We start from the raw sequence: 18,140 nt of genomic DNA on the forward strand, positions 1-18,140 counted from the left end.
TCTCTCTCTCCCCCTCCATCTCCAGTTCTGGATGAGCAGATGGTGGGAACAGGTACCCAGCAGGGGGTGGCAGGGATCCGGCACTCTGCCAGGCCCCCAGGTCTCTGAGCCTCTAGTGCTGTGCTTGCTGACTGACTCCCATCTCCAGACAATGCCTTCTCTTCCTGGGGCCAGGAAGGCTTCACCAAGGCCTGCACCACTGGTGCTACTAGCTGTCTGTACTGAGATTTTGCTTCAGATTGCTCACAGATTAAGGTCAAATAATCGTACTGGGCACAAAGAGCTCCAAAACCTTTCTCTTCATTCCTCAGGTATAGGAAAACTGGGGGGCTCAATGACTAAGTTAGTAGTAATTACAACAGAAGTTAACAACTTGAAATTATACCTGAATTATTTCTATTTGGCTTTAGGAAGGAAATGAATTTTCCTTCTCAGTTTTTGTTGTTTTGGTCAGATAATGACGGTTTTCTTTCCCCAAGCCCACCTGGAAGCATGTTGGGTAACAAAAGCCGGCCCACCCAGCTTTAAATCTTTGCCTCTGGAAATCCAAACCTCTACTGGTCACTATCTTTTTTGTAATCCAACAGAAAAAAAGAAAAAACCTTTTTTTCTTCTTATTTGGAATTCCAAGAGCACAGAGGAGTCACAACATGTGTGCCTGCTGTAACACATGAGGGAAATGGCATGACTGGACAGTTCTCAGGATTCAGGTACACGAGTCATATACCCACTCCTATGGCTGCATGTGATTGTCTGAGGACACTGAGGTCAACTTAAATCAAGGCATACATATGAGAGCCATACAACAGCAACATTTCCCGTCATCAGGGAGCTCCTGCCACCCTGAGAAAGGGGCAGGAGAGTTTGCCACTGAAGACTAAGTTCGCATTTATCCTTAAATGTCCTGACTACAAAAGCAGCTTATAATTTCACACCAAAGTCCTGCTGTCAACATAAAAGTTAAAATTCATTTATTTTCCATGAAACTTAAGCATCTGAGTCAATAAATTAAAATACATATATTCTTTAAGAGTCTTTATACCAGGATGCTTATTTTTGGTCTTCAACACTGACTTCCTGCCCACTTTCACCACACAAAAGCAGCTCGCTCTCGTAACATGCGGACACCAAAGCGCTGCCATTCTCTCTGATAGATCCACAGCTCCTGTGTCGTGTCCAAACAAGCCAGCACGGCCCCTCCTTTCCATGCAATCAGCCGGGGATCCATGTCCTAGAGCAGTGACACAGCAAAAGCAGACAAGACATATACTTAATAATTTCCTTGTATTTGGGAGTAGGAAAAAAACCTGCTGAATCAATACTTAAAACAGCCGGATTTTCAACCTGCATTAAAGACTCATTCATGCAGGACCCATGAACTACAGACATCTCTCTGTTCCAACTGACAGGAAAACTTTTTAGTGTTTATTATGGAAGATGCTACCACTCACTATTATTCCACCAATAGGCCCCATATGCAGAAACAGACATAAGGAAATTACTTATTCTGAAGTTAGAGGGGAGTAAATGTATCCCGTAATCCCTCCCTCAGGATTAAAATTAAATAAGAACATTTCCAGGAACTGTTTGTGAGCTTTAATGAAATACAGATACAATCTCTTTCTAAATTCCTGGGCTTATGTTTCTTTCCAAGATAGTTCAGGCCAAAAGGATCCTTAATGATGCCCTGGTCTGGGGACCAGCAGCAGATCTTTAACATGAAAGCTAAAACTGAAGTTTTTCTGGCCAAGACCCGCCGGTCTTCTCCTTGCCCACCCAGTCCTTTTCCAAAGGCATGGCTTCTGGAAGCCAGCCGTGCTGGTCTGGAGAGCACAGTGGGGTCTAACACCCAGGAATCCAGGTGCCCACCCAGAGCTCCTTGCACCAAATCTGTGACCTACTGAAAGAAATCTTTCCACTTGCCCATACCCTCAAGAGCTGCCCAGATGCAAGCTCATGCCTTCCAGGATTTTATTACAATTAGAATCAGTGCTGGTTTCATTCGCATACAATCCAACTGCACCATGGACAACAGACCTTGGGCCTTGTGATCACGTCCACATTCTCAATAATTCGCCTGAATGAAGGTGGCATTTTGTTGAGAATTCTGTGCTGCAGAAATTCTTGAGCTTTATGAAACATCAAACCACCTCCTACCACCAGGATGGAACTGTACATCTTCTTTTTGGTATCATCAGATGCTGAAAAGACAATGATATTCCTTCCACTCTTTCTTCCATATCCACCACTGGGCCAAGCCACCATCTCGTTTGGACAATTGAGGCTCCTCAAAGCTCTCTCCCCAACCCACCCTCAACAATGCAGCCAGAAGAACCTTGCAAAACACCAAAGTGAACATGCTGCTGCACCCCCCACCCTGCGACTTGCAGGATTAGGACCAAAATTTCTACGGGGGCCTACAAAGTCTACTGTGGCGTGACTCACTGCTTCTCCAGCCCTATCCTGGCATCTCACCTCCCAGCCACGCTGGCCTCCACACAGGCCTCTTCCTTTGCCTGGAATGCCACCTGGTGACCTTCTGACCTCCTAGACCGTTCTCAAATGGCTCTTCCCTAAGAAAAGATTCCCTGCCTCCCACCATCTATACCTCCTCCTACCAGTAAAAATCCCTTATTAAGTCCCTCAATCAGAAGCTCTCAGAGTCAGCTCAATTTTCCCTTTTGTTCAACTTTGCAGCACCAGTCAGAGTTGTAATTTCACACTTGTGTGACAATTTAACTTCTTTGGTTTCCTCCACTAGGCTATATGCTCAACAAGGCTGGGAACCACTTCCTAACACCGGACAACGCAGGCACAAAGCATGTGCCCAACAGTTTTTCAATGCATATGCTATGCAGCACAACCACACCCTAGTCTGAACCAATTCACCTAACTGCTATCTTACAACGTGCTTACAACAGCAGTCTATGCTGTGAAGAATGGCTTTATCCAGGCCCAGGGCCTTCCCTTCAAACAGCGAGATGGCAGTCTTCCTGGACATCAGTGCTGTGAGAGCCTCCTCAGATTCATTGCCGGCCATCAAACAGTCTCCCTGGGAGGATCCCAAATCCACCTCCTGGGCATGGAGTCTTTCTGGAAGATCAGAGGACTGGCCACGAAGATCACCTTCAAATCCAATGGGTTTGGATGCAGACTTTCGGTCAGCAGTAGCTTTTGCAGACTTTAAATCAAACAAAAGGACAATCAAATAGATGGTATAACAGAATAGCGCTGATGTTCTCCAGCTAGACCCCACCCCTCCCTACTACACTACTTTATACTACTATAAAACAAAGGTCCACCACTGTGGTGCGGAGGGAATACACACTAGCACGTGGCCAAGCACCTGCACCCACTCCCAGATCACCTGGGAGTGAGACGTGGTGTACAAAAGATGAGGGTGTGCTGACAATTCCAAAGCAGCCATTGGCAAGAAGGGCAAGTCTCACACCTATTACTGGTTGGATTTGCAAATTGAAATGACAGTGTACACGGACATTTCCCCCTTGAACTGAGTTTTTAAGTGGAGAATTTCAGTAGAATTCTTGTGCCTGTGCCTCCTGCCTAATCCTCATTTTCAGACCTTATCCAACCACCTCATGCTCACCATTGGGACAGGGACAAAGACTAGAAAAGGTTTATAAGCCCTCCTCTCTCCATCCTGAGCTGCTGTTTCACTGGGAGAGAAGAGCTTTCATTTGTGCCCCTGTATCAGACATCCTATTACTTGGATCATCAGCTCTGGACAAAAGAATTCAGCTTTTTGCCTAGGCCACATACCTTTTACATTATAATTTTAAAAATAGGTGAGATTTTACTAAAAATACTCACTACTGGATAAACATTCAAAAGTAGATAGCTTTCACACCAAAAATAAATATCTTTATTAAATTAACTTTTAAATTTGTGGACTGGTATTCTGAAAATTGGCTTCATGTCTGCTGAATGAAGAAATCTGTCATCTGACTTGAAATTTAGACTTTATCACGTCTCCAGTTCTAAAAACAGTATTAGCTTCAGTATGTAGTCAGACTGCAGTGACTGCACCGACCCACTAATCACGGGCAAACTTCCGCAGGGACCAAGCTGTCTCCTCTCACACCAGAATTTCTGCAGACCTGTTCTTGCTTGCTCTGCGTGGCCAGCAGATAATGCTCATCATGAGGATCCTCAGGGTCACCCTGGGATCTGTGCTGCAAGGTTGTCATCTTCTGTCCAACAATTCCAAAAGTTGCTGGGTAAAACAAAGCCATTGGAGCCTGTGCAAGTAAGGAAAAGAATGATCAATCACGGACACGTGGCTTTCTGAAAAAAACTGATCTATTAAATTCTGTTCTTCCCAAAACAAAATTGGCAGATCAGATCCTAGAAGGCAGACTCAATAAGCATTCTCTTTTGGGAGTAGCATTATTTCTTTATTGCACAAGAGGCCAGAAAACTTAACAGAAATCATCCAACTGAATGAGTGATGTGACACCACAAAGAGAAATGTCAAAACGTGTAATGCAAGTGGCAAATAAACTACTTTATAATTTCCTAATAAGAACAGTCCTCTCTCTAAATAATAACAAATCACATAGCAGCTAATTAAAAAGATGGTCCTCATCATCTATTCTAATCTGTACTCTATCAGTGGCTTAAAAGCTGGTTTAGCAGGGGCGCCTGGGTGGCTCAATCAGTTGAGTGTCTGACTTTGGCCCAGGTCATGATCTCACCGTTCGTGGGTTCAAGCCCCACACCAGGCTTTGCATTGATAGCGTGTAGCCTGCTTTGGATTCTCTGTCTCCCTCTCTCTCTCTCTGCCCCTCTCCCTCTCTCTCTCTCTGCCCCTCCCTCCCTCACCCTCTCTCTCTCAAAAATAAACACTAAACAGGGGTGCCTGGGTGGCTCAGTCAGTTGGGCATCAGACTTCGGCTCAGGTCATGATCTCACTGTTTGTGAGTTCGAGCCCCGTGTCGGGCTCTGTGCTGACAGCTCAGAGCCTGGAGCCTGCTTCGAACTCTGTGTCTCCTTCTCTCTCTGTTCCTCCCCTGCTCATGTTCTCTCTCCCTCTCAAAAATAAAGACTAAAAAAAAAAAAAAAAAATTATTTTTAAAAATAAACACTAAACATAATGTTTAAAAAAAAAAAAAAGCTGGCTTAGCAGCTAATCTATACCAGTTGACATTCTAACCTCACGAGGTTTCACACAAGTGCATATTCTCTCAGTGTGAGTGAACCAGGTCAGCTTTCTTTCTACCCACAGAAATATACACCCATATGTTACCTGGAGTTTTTCATCTCCTAATCGAAACTGGTAAAGTAGGGCAGGGGAATCCGGATGTCGAATCTGAAACTCATGATCCTGAAGCCCAGAGATGTCCTGATTCCAGGAAAAGATGCTGTCAGTGAGCCAGTAAAAGTGCATGTAAACTCCTCAAATTATAGTTAAGCCTCTCCACAATCCAAATCTCACTTATAACAAGACTGCCCTGCAACTTTGTACCATTCCACCTGGAACTTAGTAAAATAAGAGTCAAAATGTACCTTGCTTCCCTTTTAACAATTCCAAAATTTCTACCATCTGCATTTTTTTTCATTATTGAGACATACGAATACAATTACCCAAATCAATAAGCAAATTTTCTCAATAACTGAGAAATGCTACCAGTCTTAGGTTCCTCAAAATTCCATTATTCAGAATTAGATAGTCTGAAAAATGTTAGGGAAAAAAAAGTCTGACACAGATGCATAAAAAGGTAGGAATCCACATACAACAATGTTTGCAACATTAAGTGCTTCAAATGATGCCATTTTATTAAATGTCTGCACCTATATATTTATTACATGTAAAGGTGTATCTTCAACCTTTATTGGAATGATCAAAGATCCTAAAAAGAAAGGAAGTTCTTACATACTCTTTCTTAAAAAAGCCACTGTATTTTCTAGAGCCTGAGACACATCCTGATGGCTCTGACCTTACCAAAACACCCTCACTCCTTAAGAGCTTCCACTTCAAGGCTCTGTCAACTTGGGTTGAAAGGGTGGCATAACATTGTTACACTTTTTTTTTAATGTTTATTTTTGAGAGAGAGAGAGAGAGAGAAAGAGAAAGAGAGAGAGACAGAGCACAAGCAGGGGAGTGGCAGAGACAGAGAGGGAGACACAGAATCCGAAACAGGCTCCAGGCTCTGAGATGTCAGCACAGAGCCCAACACAGGGCTCGAACTCGGGAACGGTGAGATCATGACCTAGGCTGAAGTCAGATGCTCAACTGACTGAGCCACCCAGGCGCCCCAACATTGTTACATTTTTAATTGCCTTTTAAATATCTTACAATTTTTCCTGGAAATAAAAATAATTAGCAATTTTGATTTTGCTCCCACCTGATCTAAATGACAAAAAGTTTCTTTAAGGTGCTGTAGAAGAAGACAATCCATTTTATTTGTTAGCTGGCATTCTCGGTAAGGGAACCCAGCTCGCTGCATCAGCCAGTAGAAACACCTTGACACGTCAGAGCCCCCATACGCCAGACAGAGCCTAGAGTTAAAAGAAAAGGCAGGTGGGTAATCTGTCAGTCAAGAAGGTGCAAAGGGCATTTCAAAAAATCCATCATGCAGAGAAACATGACAAGTCTTAAAAGATGTCTAATGCATGAATAGACTGAAAGGACAGGATGGACGAATGGGATGGAGAAATGGACTCCAGCACACAACCAGGGGTGGGCACCTAGGAGCAGTCATGCTATTTGCAAAAAGTCCAAGAAACAGAATACACATGACTAAATGCAGCTCATTCCTAAGTCACTATGTTTACCATACACTAGCTGTTTGCCTGTCTTGTATTCACCAGCATATCAAGTTGACAGGCAGTGACATCATAGGACAAACTCATGGGAAGAAAGTTTAGAGTGTACTACCCACTAACTGAATGGTTCTACAATTCGGAAAGAACACTGCTATGTTATTTTAGCAGTAGGAGACCTAGGTCCAGTATTTTCTCCACACTTTAAGAACCAACGGCATCAGCCAATACAAACAGTAGATGAGCCACAATAACTCACACTGGGTTTTTGAATGCACCATGACTTGGGGTGGGAAGCAATAGAGGTTAACCTTCCTCATGGACTGGTTAGGCCCACTTTCCAATGTTTCTCTACCCTGTGACTCAAACTATCTATGTGAGGGATAAGAACTACAGCATCCTGAAGAAGCCATCCTGGGAGCACAAGATGTTGCAGAGAACCTGTATGTGCACTGCCTGTGTTGGGCTTGTCTAGGGAAGAACAAGCAGCAAACTTGTGCCTGATATCTCTCATATCAGTGATGACATCACAAAGGGAACGGACAAGAAAGCTACTCATCACTCACTGAACAATTACGACAAAAGCAAATACTCAAATGCTAGCTAGAGAATTCAGACCTGAAAACCTATTTTCCCCTACACGTCTTGTCTAAATAAAACTTTGCTATGAGCATAATTGGTATTTTCACTCCAGACCATAGCAAGACACAGAGCTAACACTACGCCAAGCAGGGATCTTCAGGAGCTGCTGATGTGAACTCACAGCAGAGAATTCCAACAGGAAAGGTAAAATCAGTGCTTTGTAGCCTTGCTAGAATTTGTATTTCCACAACTGTGAATATAATTCCTTATAAAAATTTCATTTCTAAGGGGCCCCTGGGTGGCTCAGTCTGTTAAGTGTCCGACTTCTGCTCAGATCGTGATCTCGCGGTTTGTGAGTTCGAGCCCCGCATCTGGCTCTGTGCTGACAGCTCAGAGCCTGGAGCCTGCTTCCCATTCTGTGTCTCCCTCTCTCTCTGTCCCTCCCCCACTTGTGCTCTGTCTCTATCAAAAATGAATAAATGTAAAAAAAAAAAAAAAAAATTAAAAAAAAAATTTCATTTCTAACTTGTGACGCTTTATAGCTGAACAGGCTCTGAGGGGAGAAGGAGCAGAGAAAGCCACCTTCCAAGGTCCTTACCGAGTATTCCGATGAGAGACCCCATCCTCCACACAACACACACTTGTCTTCTGATCTCCAACATCTACGATACAAGTGCTGCTTAAACCACTTCCAAAGGTGGCACACACAGACTCCTGATGGACCACAATCCCTGAGACACAAAGGCAGAGGAGCCATCAGCTAGGCAGCAGTAAAGATCGTAAGACAGACATTCAGTTAAAGTCTGGAAATCGCTGAGCAATCGTCCAAGCACAGCAGATCCTCTCAGAATAAACATTTCAAGAAAGCAGTGAATTAGATTAACTTTGTCAATAAAAACAGAAAACCAATCTCATTTCAGGTAGATTTCTCTGGAATATAGGACATACCTGAAAAACCCATCTTCATTAAGATCATATTCACTAGTTCTTTCACATGCTGTTTATTATAGATATCAGGAATCAGCAAGATACATCTATAATACTAAAAAGAAAAGCAAAGGGGAAAAAAAAAAGATAAGACAGTTAATGCTAAAGTCCGGTCAAAATAAATGTCACTACATTTGTCTTCAGAGAGGATTCTCTCTAAAGGATGGCAACAATGATTAGGGGCACGAAACAAAACCTCAACCCCCCCCTGCTATCTTTGGGGTTTAATGAAAACACTAATTTTGAAGTTGTGTGAGGATTTTTTTTTTCCCTTTAAATTATTAAAAACTTGTCAAATGGTATCACAACCCCAGATTTCAAAATATACTACAAAGCTATAATAATCAGGACCGTATGATACCAGCACAAAAATACACATATAGATCAATGAACAGAATAGAACCCAGAAATAAACCCACACATATATGGTCAATTTGACCAGGAGGCAAGGATATACAATGGGAAAATATCTCTTCAACAAATGGTGCTGGAAAAACTGGACAGTTACATGCAAAAGAATGAAACTGGACCACTTTCTTAAACCATTCACGAAAATACATTAGAAATGAATTAAAAATGGAGATGTGAGACCTGAAATGATAAAACTCCTAGAAGAAAACACAGGCAGCAAATTCTTTGACATCAGCCTTAGCAACATTTTTCTGGTTTCCTGAGGCAAGGGAAGCAAAAGTAAAACTAAACTATTGGAGCTATAGTAAAATAAGTTTGGACAATGAAGAAAGCCATCAACAAAACAAAAAGGCAACCTTACCTGATTGGAGAAGGTATTTGCAAATGATATATCTGGTAAGTGATTAACAGCCAAAATATATAAAGAACTTCTACAACCCAACACCAGAAGAACAAATAATCCAATTAGAAAATGGGCCTTGGACCTCAATAGACACATTTTTCCAAAGACATAGAGATGGCCAACAGACACACGAAAGGATGCTCAACATCACTAATCATTAGGCAAATGCAAATCAAAACCACAATGAGATATCACCTCACAACTGTCAGAATGGCTAGTATCAAACAGACAAGAAATAACGGGTGTTGGCAAGGATGTGAAGAAAAAGGAACACTGTTGGTAGGAATGTAAATTGGTAAGCTGCTACAGAAAACAGAATGGAGATTCCAAAAAAATTAGAAATAGAAATAACGCACAATCCACAGTAGTAGTAACTCCACTACTATTACCCAAAGAAAATGAAAACAGTAATTTTTAAAAATATATGCATTCCTTTCAGTGAAGCATTATTTACTACAGCCAAGATATGGAAGCAACCTAAGTGTCCACTAATAGATAAATGGATAAAGAAGATTGGTATATACATATAATAGAATATTACTCAGCTATATAAAAGAATGAGATCTTGCTATCTGCAATAACATGGATGGACCTAGAGGGTATTATGCTAAGTACAGGAAGTCAAAGAAAGATAAATACCATACGATTTCACTTACATGTGGAATCTAACATACAAAACAAATGAAAAACCAAAAAAAGCAGAAACAGACCCATAAATACAGAGAACAAATTAGTAGTTGCCAGATGCAAGGAAGGTGGGGGATGGGAAAAATGCATGAAAGAAAGTGGGAGATAGAGGTTTCCAGTTATAGAATGAATAAATCATGGGGATGAAAAATCCAGCATAGGGAATACAGTCCTCGGTATTGTAACAGCACAGTATGGGGACAGACACTAGCTACACTTGGGGTAAGCGCAGCATTATGTATAGTGTTGCCAAATCACTGTGCTGTACCTGAAATTAATGTGTCATTGTATGTCAACTATACTTCGATTAAAAAAGAAAACCAAAAACAAAAACAAATTTTGTGAAATTAAAAATAAGACAAACATATGTCCCAAAAAAGGCCCAGAGACAAGGCATAAACATGAGCAAGTTTGCTGGTTGCAGAGCAATAGAGACAGACACCAAAGAAACAGTAAGAAAAAGAGAAGGCACCGGAACTGAAGTCAGCCAAGAAGGAAGATACCCTCCACACCTTAAGGCTGAGAATGCTCCAAGGACAATAGATTACAAACAACTCAGGTATACGTACTTAAACACAAGTAAGACAAGACTCTCAAAGGCAATCCAAGTAACTGGGAATTTTAGCTCACCTTTAAATCTTTGAGTGGAATTTCCAAGTATTTTTGTATTGCGTGAGACCATATTACTTCAATATCTGCCAGAACAGCCGTAAGGGAGCCCCCAGGTCCTGGGTGAATATTTAACTGACCTCTTCTGATAGGCCAGTGAATATTATAACAGTCCAATGGATTAACATACAAGGCCTAGGAAAGACAGGGAGATGAATACATTGTTAAACTTTTCTTGGGCATTTTCTGAATTCACGTTTAAACATCTAAGATCATGGGCATTGAAGAGGGCATCTTTTGGGATGAGCACTGGGTGTTGTATGGAAACCAATTTGACAATAAATTTCATAAAAAAAAAAAAAATCTAAGACCAGAGTTATGATTAACATTTGCTCACTATTCTAATTAACTTTTTTTAATGTTTATTTTTGTTGTTGTTGTTGAGAGAGAGACAAGAATGAGCAGGGGAGGGAAAGAGAGAGAAGGAGACATGGAATCCGAAGCAGGCTCTGGGCTCCGAGCTGTCAGCACAGAGGCCATCACAGGGTTTGAACTCACGAACCTGAGCTGAAGTCAGATGCTTAACCGACTGAGCTACTACCCAGGCGCCCCCATTTGCTCACTATTCTAAATGTTGAGAGTGGAGTACCTAACATCACAGGAGCCTGTGTGAGTATCTGGGCCTGCAAGGAAGATGGAAGATGGTGAATTCTAGGAAACAACTAGAACTGGATGGTGCTGCAAAGTTCCCTACCTCTTCTCCCACCAAAAACTCAGGGTGATGAGACGTGTTTGTCCACTTATTTCCAGAACAGTGATCTAAAATTGCAGGTCGCATCTGCTTGTTGTAGGAGCGTGCCTGAAATAAAAGAACATCAGAAAACTCTCTGAATTTTTGCAAGAAAAAAGGAGAGGGGGAAGGAAAATGTAGTATGAGTCCTCTTTTCTCCTCTCTCACATACCAGATATAGTAGATTACAAAATGTAATCACAAGCCCTAAATATCTGGCAAAATACTGACTGGTCACAGGAAGATTCTCTTGGCCTTTTCTACAATTGTGATTTTTTACCCATGGTTTTAAAACCTAGACTGTGATTCATAACCAGTCCAAAATCACTACTATACTCTGCTTAAAACTGAATACACATTTATGTATCATACCAACTCACGTCCACTCCTAACAGTATTTTTTATCATATTAAAATGACAAATGTAGGAAGAACATAGCTTCCCATGTGCTTACAGATCCTGGAATTATACACTTAAGACCATCAGGTAAACTATAAATGTTTATGAACTTGCCATAAGAAAACCATCTTTTCAATTATTCAGCATGCCCAAGCATTTGTGACACTGATTTGGATATTCTGTAGGTGGTTATGAATGGTTTTTTCTTCCTCTTTTAAGGAAATCCTATCTTTAATTTGCATAATGAAACTGAGAGAGTACACGATTGGCATTATGACACAATAGCAGTTAAAGACTAAATCTGAAGAAAGAGTTAAGGGTGAACCTGTTCAGGGGACACGGGAATCCGTCTTGTACCATTTGACATCTTTTTAGACCATATTGCTTGATCCACCATTTTAAGGCCATTTTGTCTTTGTTCATTACTTTCTGGTTTCTGGGGGAAAAGTGAGAGATGAGCAATACAAAGGATTCAGTGAAAAGAGAAAGCAATTTGGCAAACTACTAATTTAATCCACCAAGAAGAAATGCTCCCTCATCAACAAGTAGCAGTATTTCCTTAATCTTTGTCATACGTATCAATCTTAAGAACTCAAAGTAATCATTTTACTATTTATAAATTAAAAAGTCAGAAAGGAACCCTCACCCATAAACCCAACTATTTGCAAAAATCTATAACCTCAAGGAAGTCTGAATGACAAAATTTTTCATAGCACTGATCAGGATAGCTACTTTGTATTTATAAAGTATTTCAGAGACTTTTCCGTACATGTACATAATTCTCATTATTCTCGATTTTGTAACAATGCTACATTCACTCATGTGTTATTTTGTTTAATCAGCAGGTATTCAAGTTGCTGTGACATTATAAGGAATAGATCTGTAAACATCTCTGTGAAAAAGTTATTGTTTTCTATCAACTTTTACCCCTGACATTTATGCCCTACAAAAGAATTGTAAGATCCAAAAATATAAGTGAATTTAGACTCTTATACTCTCAAGTTACATTTAGGCTTAGAAATGGGACTTACACAGTCTTCCAGTCATGCTAAAAAAAAAAAAATCCTAAAGTTTACTATTTGAAGTATAGAAACTGCCAATTCCTAAAACTACCTTCGATCTAAAACTTAAACGTGGATTACGATGCAAAATATATATTTTAACATCTACCATGAAATACTTTCTCATAATTACTATCTGCAAGATAAGATAAAATAAATGCTACCTACAAGGATATATGTAGTTTTGCCTTCAGATTACAATTTGACCTAAGATTGTAGTAACTGATTATAACAATTCAATTTACTTATAGATTGAAAATACAAGCTCAATATACACTGTAAGTATCTGGAAGAGAAAAATTTGGCAGTCAGTTAATAGAGACCTTAAGGCATTATTTTAAGTGAGCGACATCACCTTTATCAATACCCAATTCATATTGATGGGTGAAAAAATTTTTAATTTACTTTTGTTATAATTATTTCTATACAATCTAACACCACTAGCTCAGATTAAAAATACTACTTGTAACCCTGAATGATGTTATTATTTTAAAACGCATTAAAGCTATGAAGATGGAGATGTTTATTCAAGTATACTGTGTATACTTGAATGTGTAAGCTCTCCCAAAGAAACCACCTTGGGCTTTCTCTCCAGGTCCTCCATTTCTGACTTACATTTAGTCCTTCCCTTAGGAGCCAGCTGTCCTTGTATAGTGGCTGCCCTTGTTGTTTGTGCCTTCGTGCAATTACATGAGGAATGCTAGCAGGAAGTGTGTCTGTAGCTCGCCCAATCCTTAAGGTTGTTGAACCTGGGTGTATGACAACAATGAAGTTGCTCTGGATTTGCTGCAAATGCAAAACACAGGAGTGTGACCTTGGTAAATAATATGCAGGTAACAAGTTAAATAACATGTAGGTAACAGGCAAGACTAAGAAGTTAAGTTTCCTATGACTATCAGACTCAAAGGTATCAAAATAATTCACTGAAGGTAGCTCTTTGAGAGGCATCCAATTATTGCTCTCTGCCTGAATGCAAACTCTTTTAGTATTTCTGTGCTCCCAGGATCTGACCACAGTACACAGGTCAGTATTTGTTTAAATGAACAAAACCATAATTATCTAATGCAAGTTAACCTATAATTACTGGGCATTTCTGTGCTAGGTACTGGGGGTACAATGGTGACCAAGACAAAATCCTGACCACCAGAGAACTTTCAGATTACTAGGGGTCACAGGCAAGGAATACACGTGGGAAATACCATGACTAGTGAAGTACTACTAGCTAAAGCTGAGTCACTTAAAGATGCTTAGAGTCTAAGCCTCCACTACACATTTTCTGATTCAGAATTTCCAGGGAGAGCCACCATTCCTGCACGACTCCTTAGGTAGTAAGGAGCTGCCCTTGAGCTATAGATGTGTCTTCTTGCATGTATCCATTTAAAACATTTCCATAGTTTGCCTGTAAGATACAGTCAGGAACCTCTGAGATCAAGACCCTGTCTACTTCTCTAACCTTACTTGAGGACCACTTCCTTTCTCTTTAATCTTCCTAATCTAGATCTCTCTTGATTTCTTGGGGCACCTGGGTGGTTCATCTGGTTAAGCATCGGACTTCGGCTCAGGTCATGATGTCACAGCTCATGAGTTCAGGTCCCTCGTCGGGCTTTATGCTGACAGCATAGAGCCTGGAGCCTGCTTCAGATTCTGTGTCTCCCTCTCTCTCTCTACCCCTCCCTCCACTCATACCATCTCTCTCTGTCAAAAGTAAATAAACATTTAAAAAAATTTTTTTTTTAATTTTAGCTATCTCTTGATTTAACTCACCACTCTGACTTCCAGATCTTCACACAGGCAGCTCCCTTTGCCTGCCACGTCCTTTCTCCCTGGTAAATCCTACTTTCCCCTTCAGTTCTGAAGTTAAATGTCATCAGATTAGGTTTGCTTGTCCCCTTACAATATAACCTTATGGTACCCTTTTTCTTGACACTTGTCATTCTTGTAATTTTTTACTGTCTGCCCTCCCAACAGACAAAAACCTTCATGTAAAAAGGGATCACTTCTGTCTTGTTCACTATCTATGCCCAGTGCACAGCGCACAGGATCCTAGGAGATATTGAAAGCAGCACTTTCACATGGCTGGCGTGATGTTAAACAGTACTTCCCAAGCTTTTTTGTGCTATGGCAGACATTTGTCCAGCAGACCGGAGTGAAAAGATGAAACTGCTTGCCATTGGAGATACCTGTACCTCATTAATGGCACACAGGCTGCAGCATATTGATCAGAAAGCTCTGGGGTAGTAATGGCAGTCTTCCAAAGCATGGACAAATATTTTTTAACAACTACATATTTATTTTAACATTTCAGGAAAAAACTAGCCAGTACATCCCACACATCACTTCCTGAATATTATTACTTAAATAAGACCAAGTAAAAGAAGCTATTAAGCAAATAATGGATATGAAAAAACCATAGAGAACATGGAAAAACTAAAGGGTGTTCTACAACTGACTGGATTAAGGAAATGTTGCTATAGTGGTTAAGGGCCCAGGATCTGGATTCACAGATTTGTCTTCAAATTCATACTGCACCACTTCCTTGCTCTGGATGAGGTTCCTACCTCACAGAGCTATTGTGAGGCTTAAGCGAACTAATCCTGCAGCCCAGGGTCTGTCTAACCTTCCAAAGTTCTGCACTGCCTTCAGAAGAGACCAGACTCTTTCTTTATGCCTCTCATGATAGGCTCCGCTACAATCTCCTGTCCCACCTCTCGCTCCCTCTTCTTCCTCACTTCCAGACACCCTGATCACCAACATTTGATTTCCTCTCCTGACCCAGCTCTCTTCCACACTGTTCTCCTTCCGAGATTTCCCCTAACTCCTAATCACTCTTTGGGTCTTAGTCCAAACGTCATTTCCTTTAAAACCTTCTCAGACCATCAGGGCCAGAGGAGGCACCTGCTGTGTGTGCCCAACACTTCCCTATGGCCTTCTGTACTAGCCCATCTGACACCATATACCCTGATACCTGCTGCCCAACTGTGAGCTCTACCCTCCTGCCTCCCAGTCACAGAATGCTAAAGAATCATACATGGTGGGAATGTGCAAGGCCCATACAGACCATCCAGCCTGCCCCCTCAACTAGAAGGGCGGAGAAACAGGCCAGAGCAACAGTAACTATCACCCTGGGGGATTCCCATGAGCCAGCACGGTGCTATACATCCTACAGCTGCCTGAACAGTTGGGTGTTATCCTTAACCCAGCCACCAGTTAGGAAGCTGCCTCACAGATGTCCAACATGAAATTCTGACCACGTAAATGCCTTATTTCTGCTGTGAATTTACCCATTTCCCTACGGGAATGTTGGTATTTTTTTCATTCATCAGTAGGAATACACACACACAGGTCCTTTGCCGGCCATGCTACGACAAATAATTTTTTTCTGGTTGGTATGACTTCATCTTGTTCTGATTTTGACACACAAACTCTTCTTGTCCATTCAGACGATCGTTTGCCTTTTCCTTGCTTTATGCTGGAATCGGCCTCCACTCCCAAAGATAGCCTTCACACAGGAAAACGCCTGCACCGCCATGTGTCCTTGCCCGGCGCTAAACTCCACCTGCGCTCACTGACACTCCACAGCTGCTTGGAAAGCAGGCAAGTGCCCAGGGCCCATACCGCGGCCGACCGGAGACAACCACCACCCGCGCCAGCCACGAGGGTGGGGGCCGGAAACCTTGCCTCGCCGCCTGCCTTTTCACCCCCGCCCAAGCGGAAGGCCTTCTTCGAGACCCGCCCCCAGCGCCGCGCCGCACCTCCTGCAGCGACTCCGGCACCAGCGCGGGCACGATGGGTCGTTTCACGCCGCGCTGCTCCTTCTCCTTCTCTCCGCCCTTCTCCTTCCCGTTCTCAGCGTCCCCCTTCTCCGCCTGGGTCATCGCGGCCGCTGACAAACCCCGACCTCCAGCCTCAGGGACGCACCGCGCCCGCCGGAGCCGGCTGGGCCCCCGCGCACGCGCAGCCTCCCAGCCTGGTGCCCGGCAACCAAGATGGCGACGGACAGCCGCCCCAGAGGCTTCCGGGAAAGCGGAGGGGCGGCGCTGTCCAGAGGAGGACGGGGCGGGAGTGGGGCGTGGATGGGTGGGTGTTGCTGTGATTTGTCCTGGCGGTGGGATGCCCGAAGCCTCCTTGTTTTTCCTTTCGAGCGCTACACCCGGCATTGCGTTTTGCTCTCACAATAGGAAGCCTCTATTCTTGGCTTCCTAGACCCTGACTGCTCCTAGTTCTCCTCATGCTGCGCTGGTTAGGTTCAGAACAGCTTCTGATGTTAAGGTTTTCTTGAGTTAGGACGCCTCTCCACACCCCTGGGATGACTTTATCCGGTTTCATGGCTTTGCATATGAATATAACTCCCAGATTCATGATTCCAGTCTGGAAGTGACCCTGAGATCCAGACTGATAACCAACAGCCTATTTGGTATCTCCACGTGTATGTCCACAAGGCATAGCAAACTTACATGCGCCCAAACTGGAACTCTTGATACCCGCGCCATCCCCTCCGCCCCCAGCCTACTCCCATTTTCACCATCTCAGTAAATACCACTTTGATTCTGCAGTTGTCCAATCTATCAGTAAATCCTGCAGTCTCTAAAATACATCTTGAATGAATCCACTTCTCCATCCCTACGGTTACCTAGCCCAAAACTACTATCCTCTCATCTGGACTGCAACAGCTTCTTAACCCAACTCCCTGCTTCCATCTTGTCCTCCTGCAATGTGTTCTTAATGCACTTGCCCAAATGTCAACTTCTACTAAATTATGAAGTAATCAATACCATGTACGCAGCATTCCACTTAATACCACCTGTGAGTTATCTTGGACAAAAATTAAACCCACGCTTTACTCTCATGGTTTCCCCTTGTTCATGGAACAGAATCTAAACAAACTCACCATAGCCTAGAAGGCCATTCTTAACCCAGTTTCTGCTACCTCTAAGTTCATCTCATCTCTTTCCTTCTGTTGGCATTTCCGGTTACCCTTGCTTTCTTTCAGCTTCTCACACGTGCCAAGCCCTTCCCTTCATTGGACCATTGATCTCTTGTTGTTCCCTTTGCCTTGGGTGCTCTTCCTCAGCTGGCTCATTCTCATCCTGTCTCAACTCAAATGTCACCTCAGAGAAGACTCCCCCAGTTACCTTGTCATCTTATTTCCTTAGAAGCAGGAATTAAATCTGTACTTAGCTTGCTTGATATCTGATGAAGTCAGGACTATAGGATAACCCTAAAGAAGAGTACTGCAGAGCAGTGCTGGGCAGGGGCAGGGCGGCAGGGATCACCAATCACATGCACAGAGAAGCCTGTCACTTCCTGAGACTCTGCCCTGGTCTCCTCCCCACTACAGCCTTAGGTGGAGATTTGACAGAATGACCCTGCCGTTCACCAGCCATACAATCTGGACATCATAAAACTTTGCTGACCCTTTGCATGTTAT

General features: G+C 42.5%; 1 protein-coding gene across 2 annotated transcripts; it reads right to left on the reverse strand.

Moving 5' to 3' along the window:
- Window positions 1-954: 954 nt before the first annotated feature.
- On the reverse strand, window positions 955-16,703 carry ACTR8 (actin related protein 8). 2 transcript variants are annotated; one of them, XM_042979165.1, is made up of 13 exons: window positions 16,465-16,703; window positions 13,328-13,498; window positions 11,977-12,087; window positions 11,217-11,321; window positions 10,484-10,657; window positions 8,314-8,407; window positions 7,964-8,096; window positions 6,366-6,519; window positions 5,267-5,362; window positions 4,119-4,259; window positions 2,917-3,181; window positions 2,038-2,201; window positions 955-1,231 (listed from the first exon to the last, which is right to left on the reverse strand). In XM_042979165.1, exons 1-13 carry the CDS (start codon window positions 16,585-16,587, stop codon window positions 1,088-1,090), a joined length of 1,875 nt encoding a protein of 624 aa, XP_042835099.1. In that variant the 5' UTR covers window positions 16,588-16,703; the 3' UTR covers window positions 955-1,087. The 2 variants fall into 2 exon arrangements, with proteins under 2 accessions (XP_042835099.1, XP_042835100.1); XM_042979166.1 differs by lacking the exon at window positions 2,038-2,201 and having other exon boundaries at window positions 1,154-1,231.
- Window positions 16,704-18,140: the final 1,437 nt, after the last annotated feature.

The sequence above is a fragment of the Panthera tigris genome, chromosome A2 (genome assembly GCF_018350195.1).
Source record: "Panthera tigris isolate Pti1 chromosome A2, P.tigris_Pti1_mat1.1, whole genome shotgun sequence".
NCBI lineage: Eukaryota > Metazoa > Chordata > Mammalia > Carnivora > Felidae > Panthera > Panthera tigris.

Coding starts and splice junctions, on each gene's coding strand:
- ACTR8 (XM_042979165.1), bottom strand. CDS start 16,587: ATGACCCAGGCGGAGAAGGGGGACGCTGAGAACGGGAAGGAGAAGGGC. Junction 12,088..13,327: donor TCCTAAGGGAAGGACTAAAT/GTAAGTCAGAAA, acceptor CTTTTCCCCCAG/AAACCAGAAAGTAATGAACA. Junction 8,097..8,313: donor AATGAAGATGGGTTTTTCAG/GTATGTCCTATA, acceptor TTTGTGTCTCAG/GGATTGTGGTCCATCAGGAG.